Here is a 17671-nt window from a genome sequence, read left to right on the forward strand (position 1 = left end):
AAACACACACTGTAAGGTTTGAGAGCAGGCACTAAATATGAGGAATACTAAATATCAACCCTCAATAAAAGATCGCCATCAAGAAAATCAAAGTACCAGCTACGTTTTAAATAATTCCTTAACATCAACTGAAATGCAGGTGCATTCACACAAGGTCCCCACAGGTTCTTGCCTGGCTGAGTAGTGGCCTGGCTCTTAGCAGGGCCAGCCCAGGCTCCCTGCACTCGGGCTCGCCGTCTTTTGTCTTCCATGTTGACCAAAAAGGCTTCTGCTCTCAGCTTTCAGAACATTTCATTCCTGATTAAAACCACCCAATGGTATCTGTTTAAAAAAAAAAAAAAATAGGAAAGTGCTTTTAGTTAGGATTATGAGAGCGTAGACTACCTAAGGGAGTAATTATAATCCTTTCAAGCTCAATAGCAATCAGAGATTCTACATCAAAACCACTTTTTTAGCATTTTTGCCAATGAAATTTTAGCTCATAGCCCACATACAGGAGCACAGGTACAAAAAGACAAAAACGGGGAGATTCACAGCACATGTTCTGAACCTATGATCCATTTCTTTACTGATCTAAGAAGGCTTCACATCTCAAGTTCTCAAATGTTACCAGCTCATCTTATGGCTTATTTAGCCCACCAATTTCCAGACCTTCCCAGATCTTCCAAGCTGAGATGGGCCCAGGAATCTGTACATTTAACAAATTTCCCCAGGTGGGTAAGGGCGTGTAGCTCCTTCTCATTTAATAGGTGGGGAGACGACGGAGACTGCCATCTGCCCAAAAAGAGTTCATGGCAGAGTCAAATACTAACCCTCCACTCCTACCAGATGTGTAGAGGAAGTTTGTATTTTCTCTCAACTGAGACCATAAAAGCTCTTAACACGACCATTGCTCTGTTCACAGGGGAGTAATACTATGTGCCAGGGGACAGCTGTTGAAAATAACAGATTTCGGAGCCTCATCCTAGACCCAAAGATTTTGTGGCGTCCCAGAAACTGTTTAACTAACCCCACCTTCCACCCTGGGATTCTTTACCCCATACAAAGCTTGAGAACCCTGCAGAAGACAAACAAACAAACAAAAACAAAAACAAAACACGAGGGCTCTGACGCCAGCCTGGCTCGCTCTGAACCTAAATCTATCAGTTCCCAGCTGCATGACCTGTGTCAGATGACCACCTTTCCGCGCCTCAGTTTCTTCCTCTATTAAGAGGGGAACCAATATCTCTCTCACCGCTGAAAAAGGCTGGTCCTCAAGAAGAGTGCGCAACTTTCCCTATTATTAGGCTCTTCTCTTCCAGGAGCCCCGGGATGCGGTCCCAGAGGTAGGCCGGGAAGGGTCCTCGGGGGACGGTCCCCACACCCCCAGGCACCGAGCGGGGGGCCGGGTCGCCAAAGCAGCAGCGGAGCCGGGCGCGCAGGTACAAACCTGCTCAGTCCCGAGGCGAATCCCGCCGTCCCGGAGCCGCTCCGCCGCCTGCGCTTGGGGAACCTTAAGGGTGCAGCACCGACTCCCAACAGCTCGCAACCACGGGCCGCGGCGTCAAGCATTTCCTCTTGACGTCGCGCGCCGCCGCCGCCGCTTCCGGCGCCATCCGCCAGAGTCCGGGCAGCTCCGCGATCCCTGCGCAGGGAGGGCCGGGTCGCTAAAGGCGCCAGTGGGCGGGCCGGGATTGGACGGGAGCAGATTGAAGGTGGTGTGGAGCCCGGTGAGGAGTGGGGCTTGGCGAGGGTGGGAAAGAAGGCGTGTTTGCCAGGCCCAGGTCCCGCTGGACATAGTCCCCCCTTCACCCTCCCCCCCCGCCTCCGAAAGCCAAACTGCAGAAGTCTAAGCTCCAGCATCCTTGGTCTATACGGAGTGACAGGGTACCTGCGGGGCTGGTGGAAGGGCGACAGGGTTGGGAAACCAGGTAGTGACGTGCTAAGTAGAAGGATTTGAATTCTACCCTGAAAGCTGTGGAGAATGTAACATGCACTTCCTTTGTGCCCCCATTGCAGCCTGTGCGCACTTCCATCAATAACACAACGAGGCATGGGACCACACCTTCTCCGTGGCTCTCCACTGCTAACCAAATTTTGCTTGAGTGAACAGACCTCAGTTTCAGTCCAGACGACACCATTTACTAGATGTATAATCTAGGGCGAATTCTGCATTTCTTTATGAAACTGGCATAGCTCTTGTTGGGAGGGCTAAATGTGGTAATGCATTTAAAGAATTTAGCAGGATGCTTGAAACACAATAGAAATTCAATTGATACTAAGAGTGTCTTCTCTTCACCCCATCTGAGTTTTTAAGAAGCATCTTTAAACTGGCCATGTTAAACCATGTGTCTTACACTGTGAAAATAGCAAACGTAGCACCGAACTGACTGTTTTGTGTGGCTTATTCTCTAAGACCTACCAAATAGTAGTCATTGTGGAAGTCTTTGAAATAAGACTTGTATTATATACTGCTTACCTAGAGAGGTTCAGTGTACCCCACCAATCTAATCTTCACAGCACCCATCATTCTTTGTTATACTTTGTGACAATGAAGGAAAATGATTTATCCTAGAACTGAAAGGAGAGAAAAGTGGTAAGGCCAGACTATAATTTTTACCTTTTTTTTTTTTTTTTTTTTGGTCCCCATCAACTAGTAATTTGTCAGTGTCTGTTTCTGGTTCAGGAACCTTGGCTGTGTCTTCTAAAGAATGCCATTCTTTCTTTTCAATGATTATGGTTTTGGAACAGGAACAAAGAAGTTTGGATTGAGGACTCCCTAAAAGTGATTAACACATCTTCAGCCTCCAAGTAGAACATTTCTCAAAAATCAATCTATGGCCTGCTTGCTTCCAAAATAACTGCATTTTTAATAATCACCTGCATTTTTACCAAGTGCTCAAGGTGATTCGAATGCAGAGAAAGTTTAGAAACCTTTAGGATGCATGTCAGTTGACAAATCATTCCCGTTTGTCTGACGCTAAGAGGTCTTCCAGGAGATAGGACTTTAAGTGCTAAAGGCAGGACGGTACCGGGCAACTGAGATGGCTGGTTACCCTAGATACGTGAGATTATATAGCATTAGAAAGATGTTCTTTTGAGTCTTACTCCCTGGGTTTCCCCCATTTCTATTTGCAGTATTTGTGTTTCCATCAGGGGGTGGTGGTGGAGACCGTGGGAGAGGGAATGAAAGCGAGGTGCGATGCCAGTTATCAGCCCACTCATTCTCAGCTCCAAACCCATCCTCCAGAACCCTGCCTGCAATCCTGGAACATTTCTCCCTTGCAGTTTGGTCTGACGTTAAGCGTCAACAGTAGAGGGTGCTGGAGGGACATTAGAGGAGGAAGTGGTTCTTCCTGATTCCAGAGTGCTCCTCCCAGATGGCTGGGCAATGCAGAGCAGCCAACGGTGTTTGGCATCTCTTTGTGGGCTGGACTGGAATGTTAGTGGCATTTACAGCCTTGTTAAGTTCCCCTTGTGAAGTTAAGGCATCGATTGGGAAGGAATGGGATCCCCAAATCTGAAATAGTGACATCTACTTGGACTGACATTCTTGAACACCCAAGTCACCCTGAACCTCCCTGGGCAGGGGCAGTAGCTTGCTCTCCTGTGTCTGAGGAGACTAGTCGTCCTTTGCTTGAAAACCCTGTGAAATGCTCACCTGGAGCAGATAAATTGAAAAATGCATTGAAACCTGCATTGAAAAATGCAGCCTAGATCTTAACTTCCTAACAGGTGGGGGTGCATCCACAGTTGTGCCTTCCTTGGTGGTTGTGTGTGTTGTGTGTTGTGTGCACGCACACCTGTCTGGACCTAGATGTGGTAGTGGCTGTTCCCTATATCTACTGTTTTCTGTATTCTTATTATTTTCCTTTCCCCTTGTAGGTGATGCCCTATAATGATTATTTTTTCCCCTGAATTATACTGTATAGTTTCTGTCTCCCATTCGATTCCTAACTGTTACAGTGTGGTTGTGATATCAGGGGTTGGGAGCAATAGCGGGCAAGTGGCTGGCTCCAGAGTTGGTCTCGAACTGTAAGTAATCATTTTGGCTCTGATTTGGTCTCCCTTGCTCTTCCTGGCCCTTTACTCTTGTGCCGCTCTCGTTTCCCTTCACCTGAGACAGCCTTCCCGAAATTGCAGATTGGTTGTGCCGATCTGGTTGCCTTGCCTCTACTCTGAAACCAGCATTTCAGAGTATGGTTGGAAGGCCATCTGCATCAGAGTTGCTAGGGGATGCTTATTAAAAATGGAGATAAAAGGGGCACCCGGGTGGCTCAGTTGGTTGAGCATCTGACTTCAGCTCAGGTCATGATCTCACAGTTCATGAGTTCGAGCCCCACATCAGGCTCTATGCTGACAGCTCAGAGCCTGGAGCCTGCTTCGGATTCTGTGTCTCCCTCTCTCTCTGCTCCCCCCCTACTTGCGCTGTCTCTCTCTCGAAAATAAACATTTAAAAAAAATTTTAAGTGAAGATTCCAGGCTGCCTATCAAGATTGTGGGTTAGGTCTGGGGCAGGGCCTAGCACCTTGCATATTTAACAGTGCCTTGTTTCATTTTCCAAGAACCTGCCAGAGCTCAGCCTTTCCTAACTGCCTGCTTTCTGCAGGTGACCACTTTTCACTCAACAGATACCTCATCCCTTGGATGGCAAAACTGATAGATGCTTTAAGTGCTGGTAGCTCTTACCAGAAAGATTCTGAGCGAGCTACACACTGCACCTATTTTCAGTCGCTGATTTTCACACCAGACTCTTGCCAAACATTGCCTGTTTCGATCATATGCTGCTCGTGGAGTGCCTGCTGAGAATTCCAGAGAAAATCCAATCCAAGGAAAATAACGGCACATCATGCTAATAGCTCTCAGCGAAGGTACTGTGTAGAGAAATTCCCGGCCCGTGTCTCACTGCCAGAGGCTTAGCGGTTCCCAGCTGGAGGGAGGAAGGTGGGGCAGGACCTGCCAACTGCAGCGTGGTGGCTTGGAGGCTTTCAAGTCTCCACCAACTCTAAACAATGTTGAGGAAGACAGGATGCTTCCCCAGACTCTACACAGGAATTGCTCCCATTTGACGCCCAGCACAAGAGCAGATGCTGCTCGAGATAAAATCTTCCAGTAAGCCATAGTGTACGCTGTGAGGAACAATTAAAGAACAATATAATTGGAGGGGAAATTGTGGAGAGCGGACAAAAATCCGGGACAGGAGAGGTCACTAGAGGTTACAGTCATCAGTGAAGGCTTTAAGGCAAATAGGGAGTTATGTCAGAAGTTTTGTTTGTTTGGGGTGCCTGGATGGCTCAGTTGGTTAAGCGTCTGACTTCGACTCAGGCCATGATCTCAAAGTTCATGAGTTTGAGTCCTGTCGGGCTCTGTGCTGACAGCTTGGAGCCTGGAGCCTGCTTCGGATTCTCCCTGTCTCTCTGCCCCTCCCCCACTCACACTCTGTGTGTGTGTCTCTCTCAAAAATAAATATTAAAAAAATTTTTTTAACAAAAATGTTTTGTTTGTTTTTTAGTTTATTTACTGATTTTTGAGAGACAGAGTGTGAGTGGGGGAGGGACAGAGAGAGAGAGGGAGACAGAGAATCCTAAGCAGGCTCCGTTCTGTAAGTGCAGGGCCTGATGTGGGGCTCAATCTCAGGAACCTTGAGATCATGACATGCGCTGAACTCAAGAGCCGGATGCTTAACCAACTGAGCCACCCAGGCGCCCCATGTCAGTCTCACACAGTATGGAGCATTCCGTGGCTGAAAGATAGTGATAGTCCTATTAATCCTAAAAAGAGTAGTGGATTTTCTTTCTAAAAAGAAATCATTTTACACATCTGATTTCTAAGTAATAGCATATAATATTAACACTTCCTGAGGGCATGTCAAGGGATACTGTAGTTATATGCATACACTGATCCAATTTTCTAACTATTAGTCTCATTGACAAAGGAAAAAACTGAACCATATGCTACATGAGGCCACGATGCCACTTCTCTGCAAATACATGGCAGAAGGAAAGCCAAATTAGGAAAGACAGGACTATTCCTGGAATGATATATGGAGCCATTTCCTGGGGCCTAATAGCTGGGTTCTTTTAGAGACTTTAAAAGTGAAGGACTGGTAGCAATGTAATCCATCAGACCCTAGATTTTAAATTGTTCTTGATGACTTTATCTAGATGGTTTAGCAGATTCTCCTTTAGCGTCACGGAGTTCTCCGAGCCATGTGAACCACATTATTTCAAGTGTATGAACTGTGATGTCAGGTAAGGCTTTATTCAAATGTCAGCCTCACTACTTCCTTGGTGGGTAACTTCAGATATCTGGGTCATATCAAGACACAAATGTAGGGTCATCTGGGTGGCTTCATCGGTTAAGTGTCCGACTTTGGCTCAGGTCATGATCTCACAGTTGATGAGTTTGAGCCCCACATCGGGCTCTGTGCTGACAGCTCAGAGCCTGGAGCCTGCTTCAGATTCTGTGTCTCCCTCTCTCTCTGCTCCGCCCCCCCCCCCAAAATAAACAAACATTAAAAAAAAATACACAAAGGTTAGCGTTGTCATATTTGATACAAGACTCTCATGGGAACTTAACCTAGTGGAGTAATCTCCCCATTGTGTGCTGAGTCTTGTGTTGGCTGGGAGTTCTGACTTGGATTTGATTCAGCTGGTGCATCAGCAGCTGGTGGTTGGCTGATCTAGACTGGCCTAGACCCCGTGTGCTGTCTCATCCATGAATAAGCTCACCAGGCATGTTCCAACGGTGCTGTCAGGGGAGGTGTGGACAAACACACAAGACCTCTTAAGGTCTAGGCTTCGAAGTGGCACAAAACCACATTTATTGGCCAAAGCAAGCTAGCCCAGGTTCAAGGAGTGGGGAAATAGACCTCACCTCTCGATGGAGTTGTTGCAAAGTCACGTTGCAAAGAGCGTGGATACTGGGAGTAGAATATTGGAGCGACTTTTGCAATCACTCTACCACACTAAGTGAAGGGGTGCACTGGCGAGACTGAAAGAGGGCTCCTGTGGGAATAGAGAAAGAGGGGTGCTTTGCAATGGAGTAGAAAGAAGTCAGACCAGGCAGGCCTTGAGAGGCATAATAAGCATTCAATGTTTATATATGGTATGAAGCCTAGGATCAACATTTACATTCCTTCTCTTCCTTTCCATCTTACAGAACACTTTGAAACTGTTGAGTCCATTTGTTTTTCGTGTGTGCCTAAGGCAGGGATTGTTTTCTTTCAAGTGATCAGGATGCTGATAAGCAAATATGCAACAAAAGCATATTTCTAAAATAATTTAAAAGCACCTGAAATAATAAGTTAATGACTAGTGGAGTCTTTCCCCTCATGTCTTAGAAATAAATGATCCACTTTTTAGAAGTAAATTCATGTTGTAGAAAAAGCACAAAAACTAAACTGATGGGTCTAGGTTGTCCTTTGCTCTGAAAGAACCAAAGACAGCATAGCTGTTAAAAAAAAAAAAAAAAAAAAAAAGTATTCATCTGAGGTTCTCCTTAAAGCTTTTCCTTGGGTTATGTAGTGCTTGGTGGTCAAATGCAGCCAACATCTGCACCAGGGTGGGTGCACGGATGAAAAACGTAATAAGCCCAAGTTATTCTCATGCATGGAATAACACTAGATAAATGGGCATGTTAAAATTGGTCTTAAATCTTTCAGACATCTAAGACCACTTGCTAGGAAGCACATTTTTAAGGTGGAGTTTGAAAGGATTTTTCCATGCTTGCCCTATTGTTCTCCTAGGGGCAGAACAGTGGCTTTGCAGAAATGATCTAGTCAGTGGTACAGTAGGTAGGAGACAGACTCAATGCATTGAAAGCACAGAGTTTCCATTTCTAGAAATCAGGTTGGAGATCCTAAAGGCTGTTTGCCACAAAATACAAATGAAAGATAAATCACTCTTTTCAGGGGCACTTGGGTGGCTCTTAAGAGTTCAACTTCGGCTCAGGTTATGATCTTGATCTCACGGTGGGTGAGTTCGAGCCCCACATCAGTCTCTCTGCTGTCAGCACAGAGCCCACTTGGCATCCTGTTTCCCTCTTTCTCTCCCCTTCCCCAGAGCACACACTCTCTCTCTTCCCCAGAGCACATGCTCTCTCTCTCTCTCAAAAATAAACATTAAAACACACACACACACACACACACACACACACACACACACACACACTCTCTTCAATAAATGAATTTGCCTGCCTGTGTGAAAGAAATTTCCTCTGAGACCAGGAATAATGTGGGAACCAGAGTCCAGAGTAAGCTGGGACACATACAGCTCCTTCCTGGTGGCCTTAACTGCTTGGATATTCCTGGGAGAGGAGGGTAGATGGCTTGGGACAGAATGGTGACAAAGCTGGTGAAGGGGAGTGTAGCAGAGACCTTCTGCATACAGCAGGACCCAGGGAGGACTCCATACTCAGAGAAAGGATGAACTGGGGCTGTGGGGTGTGACAGAAGAGAAATCTCACAGAGGCCAACAACAAGAAAACTTTTTTTGTTTTGGCCTTAACTCAGGATGGAAAAAAGTCACCCCTGAGAATTCAAGGCCACTAGCCTAACTTTACATAGGGGCTGAATTAACACCATTTACACAAACCCCCTGGCCTTTTCCCCAAACCCAAGAACAACAAAAACCCCAAAACCGCACAAAGTAGGAATTTTAAGGCAGATGAAAACTGGTAGCACCCCCATGTCTAATGCAAACACAAATCTCGCCAGGCAAATTTACACTCAATAAGGCCTTGAATAATTCCCATACAGTTCTAGTGACCATAAACACACGTGTACACACACACACACACACACACACACACACACACACACACACACATAAATCATGGAAAATACAGGGAACTAAAGCACCATTAGCAAGAGTCAGCAGAAACAGTAGAAATATCTACAAAAAAATTGTTGGATTATTGGGAACTATTAGATACACAATATAAGGATGCTTAACGTTTAAATAAGTAAAAGTATTACAAGCATTAATTCAAAATCATCAAAAAATGCAAAGCTATTTTTGAAGAACCAAATGTAACAACGCAAACTAAAACCTCAGTGAAGACACTACTTGGCGGGGGCGGGGGGTGGGGGGACATGTTAGTAGCAGGCAATTACTCCATTGTACATAGAAAATAAACAAGTAAATGAGTTTTGTTTTTCTTTGAAGACTCTAGAGATCTGTGATACAATGGGCTTAACTAAAATGATAAAGAACCCTGGTCAAGTACGTTGGCCATGTTTTTCTCCGGGGACATTTTCTAAGTGCAAGAGCTGAGGATTGGGCTTGCTAAAGGCAGTGGCATTTCTATGAGGCGAAGGAGAATCCAACAGACCTTTTGGCAGCCATCAGGATGGCATGATGGATTGGAATCTGGAGGAACCCCCAAATGCAAGAGTTAGCCCTTTGAGACATTTGCTGAGTATTAGAACAACAGAAGGGAGAGGAAGGGACTGAGAAGACAAGGTGAAACCTTCTATAGTCTTACTGTGCTTAAAAAATAAAGTTCTGAGGAGGAAGAGCCCACAAGAAGCATGTGACAGGTTTCATCCCGCTGACATTTGGAACTGCAGGGGCACTGAGTCTAATGAAGAGGCAACCTCGCCCTAGCTCAGGCTCAATACCTGTTTGGATTGGAGTGATCAGTTCTCACCCTATCCAACAGGGAAGAGGCAAACCCTCTCTGGAGAATAACACTGACTTCAGTCTTAATGGTTCTTTTGTATGGAATGTCTGGCATACAAAAAAAAAGAAAAAATTATGGGACCTGCAAGGAAGCAGAAAAATGTGACTGATCATCAAAAGAAAAAAATAAATAGACCCATGGACGATCCACATGCAGGAGTAAGCAGATAAGAACTTTAAAACTATTATGAAGACTTATAAAAACAGAGGAGAGGAAGGTGAAAAAGGTAGATTTTCAACAGATAATTGGAATTTACACGAAAGATACATAGAAAAATAGTAAAATGATTGAAAACTAAATACTACTAAATACTAACCAAAATAAAGCAGAGAGAGCTAGTTGGGTACTGCAGAAAACAGGCTTTAAGGCAAAAAGCATTAGTAATATTGTCACTACATGACCAAAAAAGAGTTCAACTCACCAGAAAGGCATGATTCTAACTTTATTCATGTAACAAGACAGCCTCAAAATGTATGAAGCAAGAGCTGATAAAGCAGGGGAATCTGACAATCCATCATTACAGTGAGGGAATTCAAAACACTTCTCTCAGCTATTGTTAGGTCAGGCAAACAAACGTTAGCAAAGATGTGGAAGATTTGGATTCCGTTAACAAGCTTAACTTAATGGACATATATAGAAGATAACAATTAGTAACTAAACATTTTTCTAAAGCACGTATGGTACGTTTTAAAAATTGGCCATAGACATAAAATACATCTCATAAAATTTCTGAGAATAGTAATAAAAAGTTGACATTTTTATTTGTTTTCTATGGCTGCTGGAACATTACCATAAACTCGGTGGCTTAAAACAAGGTTACTCCCTCACAGTTCTGGAGGCCAGAAGTCCAAAGCCAGGTGCTAGGCCAAAATCAAAATGTTGGCTGGACCCTGAATGCTCCAGAACCTCTGGGGAATAATCCATTCCTGGCCTCTAACAGTTTCTGGTGGCCAGTGGCATTCCTTGACTTGTGGCTGCAACATTGCAATCTCTGCCTCTGGGGTCACACTGCTGTCTCCTCTTCTGTGTGTTATCTTCCTTCTACTAAGGATATCTAGGATTCCATGGGGCCCATCTGGATAATCTCATCTCATCTCATCTCAAGATCCTCCATTAACCTGCAAAGACCTCTTTCCACATAAGATAATAGCATTTACAGGGTACAGGGATTTGGACCTGGTTATCTTTGGGGACCATTATTCAGCCACTACAACAGGTGTGTGTGTGTGTGTGTGTGTATATATATATGTAAAATATGCCAGGCTAGATTCTGAGTACTTTAAAAATATGAATTCATGCTCACCAACAATCCACAAGATAGGTGCTGTTATTATTCCATTTTCAGAAGGCAAAACTGAAGTCGAGAATGGTTCCGACTTGCCCAAGCTGTGTCGTACTCACATGTTCTTTGACCACAATGCAATTATTTAGAAATCAGTAACAAAAATTTAACTTTTTTATTCTGAAACAATTTCATATTTAGAGGAAATCTGCAAAGCAGTACAAAGAATTCCCAATACTACCTTTCACCTAGATTCTTTCAACATTAACATTTTAACACATTTGCTTTATCGTTTTCTGTATACATGATTTTTTATGAACCTTTTAAGATTGCAAATATAATGTCCCATTATCCCTAAATACTCTAGTGTGTATTTTCTTTTTTTTTTTTAATGGTTTATTTATTTTTGAGAGACAGAGAGAGACAGAGAGAGAGAGAGCGTGAGTGAGTGGGGGAGGGGCAGAGAGAGAGGGAGACACAGCATCCTTAGCAGGCTCCATGCTGAGCTGTCAGCACAGAGTCTGAAGTGGGGCTTGAACCCACGAACTGTGAGATCATGACCTGAGCTGAAGTCAGATGCTTAACAGGCTCCCCTCTAGTGTGCATTTTCTTAAAAACCAAGGGCTTTTCCTTGAATAACCACAGTACAATGATCAAACTGAGGAAATTCACATTGATACAATGCTATTATATATTCTACAGACCTTACTTAAACCTAACCCATTGTCTCAAAAATTTCTTAATCAAGATTCAATCCAAGATCATGTAACATTTACTTGTGACATTTCTTCAGTCTTCTTTAATCTGAAGGTTTTGACAAATATAAGCTGGTTATATTGTGAAATATCCCTCAATTTTTCTGATATTTCTACTTGATTAGGTTCAGATTATAAATTTTTGGCAGGAATACCACATAAGTGACATAGTATCTTCAGTCCATGATATCACAATGCACAAAATGTAAAGTTGTCTTATTAATGATGATACCAACACAAGCTCTTCAAAAAGGAAATAGCATTTATAAAAACTTGAATTTGTGCTTTTAAAAACATTTCTAGGGGCGCCTCGGCGGCTCAGTCAGTTAAGCGTTCAACTTCGGCTCATGTCTTGATCTCGCTGTTCATGAGTTCAAGCCCCACGTCAGGCTCTGTGCTGACAGCTCAGAGCCTGGAGCCTGCTTCGGATTCTGTGTCTCCTTCTCACTCTCTGCCCCTCTCCCACTCGCACTCAGTCTCTCTCTCTCTCTCTCTCTCTCAAGAATAAACATTAAAAAGTAAATATAAAAACATTTCTAAACAATTCATAGGTCAAAGAAGTCTTAATGTAAATTTCAATATTAGCACTCAAAAAAATGTGTATATACATGTTTATGTATACACACACACACAAATTGTGGAATATAGCAAAAGATAATTAAACTTGGAACAGTAGATGTTTATGTCAGAATAGAAAAAAATATTAAACCTGAATGAAATGTTCAATTTATGAAATAAGAAAAATAACAGAATAAACTGCCAAAAATCAGGAGACCATAAAGTGAAAAGGGCAGAGAGGATCAACAAAGCCAAAAGATAGTTCTTTAAAAACTAATAAAGGGGGTGCCTGGGTAGCTTAGTCAGTTAAGCATCTGACTTTGGCTCGGGTCATGATCTCACGGTTCATGGGTTGAGTTCAAGCCCCACATTGGGCTCTCTGCACTGACAGTGCGGAGCCTGCTTGGGATTTTCTGTCTCTCCTTCTCTCTCTGTTCCTCCCCTGCTCACATGCTCACTCTCTCTCAAAAATTAATAAATAAACATTAAAACTAATAAAGGAGACAAATTTCTAGCAAAATGGTCAAGGAAAAGAAAGTGAGAGGACACAAAGATTATTGGTAAAGGAAAGAGAAAGCTTAAAAAATACAAAGATACCTTGAATTACATTATGTTAATAAATCTGGGGGGGAAACATGAGTAAATGTTTAGAAATAATTTTTTTTTCAAAATTAACTCAAGAAAAAGTATAAAGCTTGAGTTGTCTTATTTACCATTAAAGCAACATAATCGGTAGTTAAGAATCTTCCCACAAATAAATACTAGGGCCAGATGGTTTTATAAGCTTCGACGGAAAAAGATCGCTCCAATCTTTTACAGAGTCTTCCAGAGCATAGTAAAATAAGCAACACGTCCCAGCTCATTTAATGAACTTATAACACTGATATGAAAGCCAGACAAGTAGGAGAAAGACTGCAAACCAATGTTCTCAATAGAGATGCAAAAATTCCAAATAAAATACCAGCAAATTGAATTCAGCAATACAAAGATCGTGAATTATAACCAAGAACGAAAAGGTGATTTTATGGTAGAAAGTCATAACTAACCTAGATCTCTGAAATCTTCAAGGAAGAGTTCACCTAGCATACACTTTGAGTATATGTATGCACTCCTAGCTATTCTTGGAACATACCAGGCACACGCTCTCCTTGGGTTCTTTGCACAGGCTGGTCTGCCTGATATGCCCTTCTCCCACATAGCTGAAAGGCTTCCCCAGGACTGTTCAAATGCCACCTTTCTCCACGGCCTACCATGAGTACCTTATTTAAATTCACAAGCCTCCCACCCTTACCCTACATACGTGGATTCCCCCTCCTCATTACCTTGCTTCATGTTCCCCCCATAGCATAAAGCACTTATACTATGTTATTATTTTTCTTTATTTGCTTGTTTTTTAACCTGTCTCCCTAATTTGCTCGCCTCCCCTTCCCCCCGTTCACATGGAAGCTCTACAGGGGCAAGAGTTTTTGTCTGCTTTGTTCACTATAGTTTCTCTGGCATCCAGAAGAGCACATGGTTAGTGCTCAATAAACGCACACAACAGTATGTCTAGAAACTTTTGTCATTAGGAAGACAAGCCTGCCTTACATCCTTTTGTCCTACCCATTTTGCTTGCTTTTCAGTGACGCATGTAAAAAGGAGAGTGAACAAGCTGTAATATGCCATCATCACATCAACATTGTTTGATGTAATATGTTTATGTACATGCTACACAGTGTTCCATTACTAGATGTCTCCATATAATCCTCAACAGAATTACATTACACAAGGGAACTTAAATTCTGTCCACATTTATAAGTTTTCATCATGAGAGGAGTATCAAAGTACAAAGTAGTGAGTCCTTAAAAAATTTTTTTAAATTGAATCAGTTTCCAACATATTCAATAAAAAGCTCTGATGATTTCTTTTCATGCTGGTAAACTCCAGAGAAGGTAGCAGAACCCAGGACCATCTCAACCTCAGGTAATTTTTGGTGTCAACAGACTTAAACACTTAGAGTGCTACTTAAAGTTCATTTCATTGTCATCACAATAAAGCTCTCTCACACCACATAGACACCGTCTGTGTGGTGTCGCACTAATGTTCGCTCCCTAGAAAATTCAGTGCTATCCGATTTTCTTGCACTAAGTATCAAATGAGACGGCCTCCTTCATTTAGGACAGGACCACATCTGAGGAAGCTGAGAATGATCAGAACATCTGTATTCATTCCCAGTGCACGTGGGATGAGCACAAAGACAGAATGGCAACGTCATCATGTGTGTAGGGCAGTTCCTCCCGTGCCCCCCGCCCCGCCCCCGTGCTACCATGTGGGAACAATGGAAGAACAGGAAATGAAAATCTGGCTCACTGTGTTGTGAGGTGAGCTGATTCTATATGAATCTACCTGTCTCTTTTATTCTCCTTTTTTCGGGTTCAGACCTTACCTGGCACATATCAGACTATAATATCAAGTTGATATAAAGTTAGGTCTAAAAATTGTGCTCTGCTATTTTGAAAGTTTGGAATACGGTGGTTTCTCTTTTCATGAGCTTTTTCTTTTCATGTGCCTGGAAACAGACTTTCATGCACTTATCTGCAAACCTGAGTGTCAAATATAAGAGATACTAGCTGCCAAGTTGAAGTAGCAAAAGCTACAGCTTCAGAAGTTTTGAGATTGCTAAGGGATTTCCTAATCAGAATGCAACTATTTTCTAACTCGGACAGAAGAGGAAGTATCTTGTACGCTTGTAAATCAATCCCTTCCTGGTTCTACCAACTCTCCACTGAAAGCTATCACCTGCAACCATTAACAAACCAATGTGTAAAATAAAATATTGCCCAGGTCACTGTGGCTTCACCTTTCTACAACAAAATGAGAGCAAAAAAGGCAGTGTGTTTTTCATAAAATTAAGTTAATTCAATTTAAATGATTCTGAGATTATGTTCTTACTTTTTTTGGTACTAAAATGCCTTTTCAACTATATAATGATGCTAACAGCAGATAGTACTTTGGATCTTCCTGTTTTTATTTTACGTCCTCAGCTGGCAAAATTAAAAGCTAGAAACGCCTAAACACTGCAATTTACTTTTTTTTTTTTTTGGACAAATCTCCTAGTGCTTAAAACTCAGAGCCTAAGAACCACAGCCTTGGTAAAGACCTATCTTCTGTATTGCATGTTTCACAATATTGAATTATTTCTTGATGATTTCCTTCAAACAAGTTATGGAGCAGGATAAAAGTAAGTCTCAATTTATATTAAGCCAGTGTAAAAACAGCCTTAATTTCGAATACGAAAGAAATACATTTTTTCAATCAACACCATGGTTATATCACCTTTTATTAAAACTAGTCATATTGCTATCAATAGGGTATCAGTTTAAAACTACAAGGCCACTTCTCTGTTATCATTACTGTTGTGGGAATAGCGTGTGGTCACATATGTGAGCAGTATTGGTGCAGTGCAGAAACAGAAGAGGCTGGGGACTAAGCAAGCCACTTTCCTGGATAACCGTTTTAGTGACACCATAAGCAGCTGCCCATCTCAGTGTACTTTCTGGTCCATTTACCTTTATAAATCATACCATATAGCCTTCAGTATTTACATGCATTTAAACTGAAAAGAAATATGTATCAGAGGAAAGCATATTTTAGCAGGCTTCATGTGTCAAAAAGAACTCCATATTTCATGTCTTATTTTTATGTGATCAGCTACCTTTGAGCATAAAAAGTTCCATATAAATGTACAAACTGGGACATACTTTTAGAAAACCTTCTAGTGATGTATATTGCAATATGTCCTCCCATAAGTGAATCAATTCAGCTCCACTCCCCCAAAGTGTTTAAAAAAAAAAGCTGGGGGGTGGGGAGCTGGCCATTACTTTTTAAAGTATATTTCAGAGAAAATACAAAGATCATCATCGTTGGCATTTTGGCCAGACGAAACCACTGAAGCATTACGTCTGTCTCTGTCGTTCTGTGATTTGCTACAATCATGTTCCTTCCCATTACACTGTTCTTGCTAGTATTAGTTCTATGTCCATTTGATATGAGCATTTATATTAAACTTCAAAATAACTCCTGGTAGTATCCAGAATATATGTCTGGAATTCCTGAAAGCAACTTCTGCTCTCCTCCCAATTATGACAACATTTAGCCTTATTAGTAATTGATAAATGACAACCGCAGATTTTGGAGAGGGGGGTGTCTTGCCGTAATCCTGTGTAGGTTGGTGCACCCAGCCAAGCTACTCAGTGCAGTTATCAATGCTTAATTCTTCTTGGCTTTCTTCAGATAGCGAGCCCGCGTGGATTTGCCCATATTCGTGGTTATTTTAAAATACAGCCAGGTAGGCGTGACTGAAATTATCGAGCCCTAGGGAAAGAAATGGGGAGATAGGTAATTACAGCCTATAATTTGAGCTAACTTAAAGCATCTGACCTTATGTTTTACTTTATTGTTGTTTTCTTCGTAGGTAACTTCTAAAATAAAACCACACTGACAGCGTGGAACCTGCTTGGGATTCTCTCTCTCCCCGCTCTCTCTCTGCACCTCCCAGGCTTGTGCACACACCCACACCCACACACACTCTCTCTCTATCTCTCAAAATAAATAAACTTAAAAACAAAACAACACAGATGCCTTGTTAGTAAGTCTAGACAATGCATATATGCTAATACATCACATGCTATTTTGTGACTCAGTGGGAATGAAAACCCCACAGCAAACTACTGATTTGAGACTTGAAAATCTACATACCATAAGAGAATGGATCAGGTACCCAGAGGTTCGGGACTGCAAGCCCACCGTTTTAATCGCAGACTTCACGAAGGTCTCTGCAGAGGGCGTATCCAGAGTGGGCTTTCGGATTTTAGACAGCTTTGTAGCTATGAAGAATGGCAGGACACTCTAGAAAGGCAACAGCCCCCGCCCCCCCAAAAAACACACTGGTAATTAGGAAAGCAACTAATCCAGAATCTAATGACGCCTGATTGCTCTCAGTGGCACAAACGCAAAAACCTTTTGGTGAAACCTAAAGTGTGTATCTTGAGAGAGAAGCACATGGAAAGCCAGCTTGAGAGGATACCTGACAGATAAAGTAAATTGTAACAAGGCAATCTATCAATGAAACAATATGAGACTGAAAAAGTATTAAATATAAGCAGAAGTAAACGTCTGTGAACCTTTCAAAAGAAGGCACTGAACAAATCTAAAGGGCAGAGATTCCAGATAGGATACTCTTTCTACTCTGAATTGAGCACCATTACAAAACCACCACGTAGATTTTTGACATCTGATCCTCCTCAAGAGAGGATGCTAATTGTCTTCACAATTTGTGGTTCATTAGGATGGTTCTACCAGCTTTGGTCTCTCTAAACTAAGCATTTCCCTTTCTCAGCCTTTGACAACCACTCTTCTTCCCTAGTTTATTATC

General features: G+C 42.3%; 2 protein-coding genes and 1 long non-coding RNA gene across 3 annotated transcripts in view; 1 reads left to right on the forward strand and 2 right to left on the reverse strand.

The window, feature by feature from the left end:
* ALKBH3 (alkB homolog 3, alpha-ketoglutarate dependent dioxygenase) overlaps window positions 1-1560 on the reverse strand; it is a 32463-nt gene extending 30903 nt beyond the window's left edge. Inside the window, exons 1-2 of the mRNA XM_019470164.2 lie at window positions 1430-1560; window positions 173-321 (exon numbers count right to left, since the gene is read on the reverse strand). Coding sequence (XP_019325709.1) covers window positions 173-251 — 79 coding nt within the window. The 5' untranslated portion in view covers window positions 252-321; window positions 1430-1560. The remainder of the gene's footprint in view (window positions 1-172; window positions 322-1429) is intronic.
* Window positions 1523-5463, forward strand: LOC128776152 (uncharacterized). Its single transcript, XR_008421154.1, has 2 exons — window positions 1523-1709; window positions 4589-5463. It is a non-coding gene; the product is annotated as an uncharacterized LOC128776152 (long non-coding RNA).
* Window positions 5464-15559: 10096 nt separating this feature from the next.
* Window positions 15560-17671, reverse strand: part of HSD17B12 (hydroxysteroid 17-beta dehydrogenase 12) — a 165170-nt gene continuing 163058 nt past the window's right edge. The window contains exons 10-11 of the mRNA XM_019470161.2: window positions 16996-17145; window positions 15560-16611 (exon numbers count right to left, since the gene is read on the reverse strand). Coding sequence (XP_019325706.1) covers window positions 16507-16611; window positions 16996-17145 — 255 coding nt within the window. The 3' untranslated portion in view covers window positions 15560-16506. The remainder of the gene's footprint in view (window positions 16612-16995; window positions 17146-17671) is intronic.

The sequence above is a fragment of the Panthera pardus genome, unplaced genomic scaffold (assembly GCF_024362965.1).
Source record: "Panthera pardus isolate Hobbes unplaced genomic scaffold, ASM2436296v1 HiC_scaffold_12, whole genome shotgun sequence".
NCBI lineage: Eukaryota > Metazoa > Chordata > Mammalia > Carnivora > Felidae > Panthera > Panthera pardus.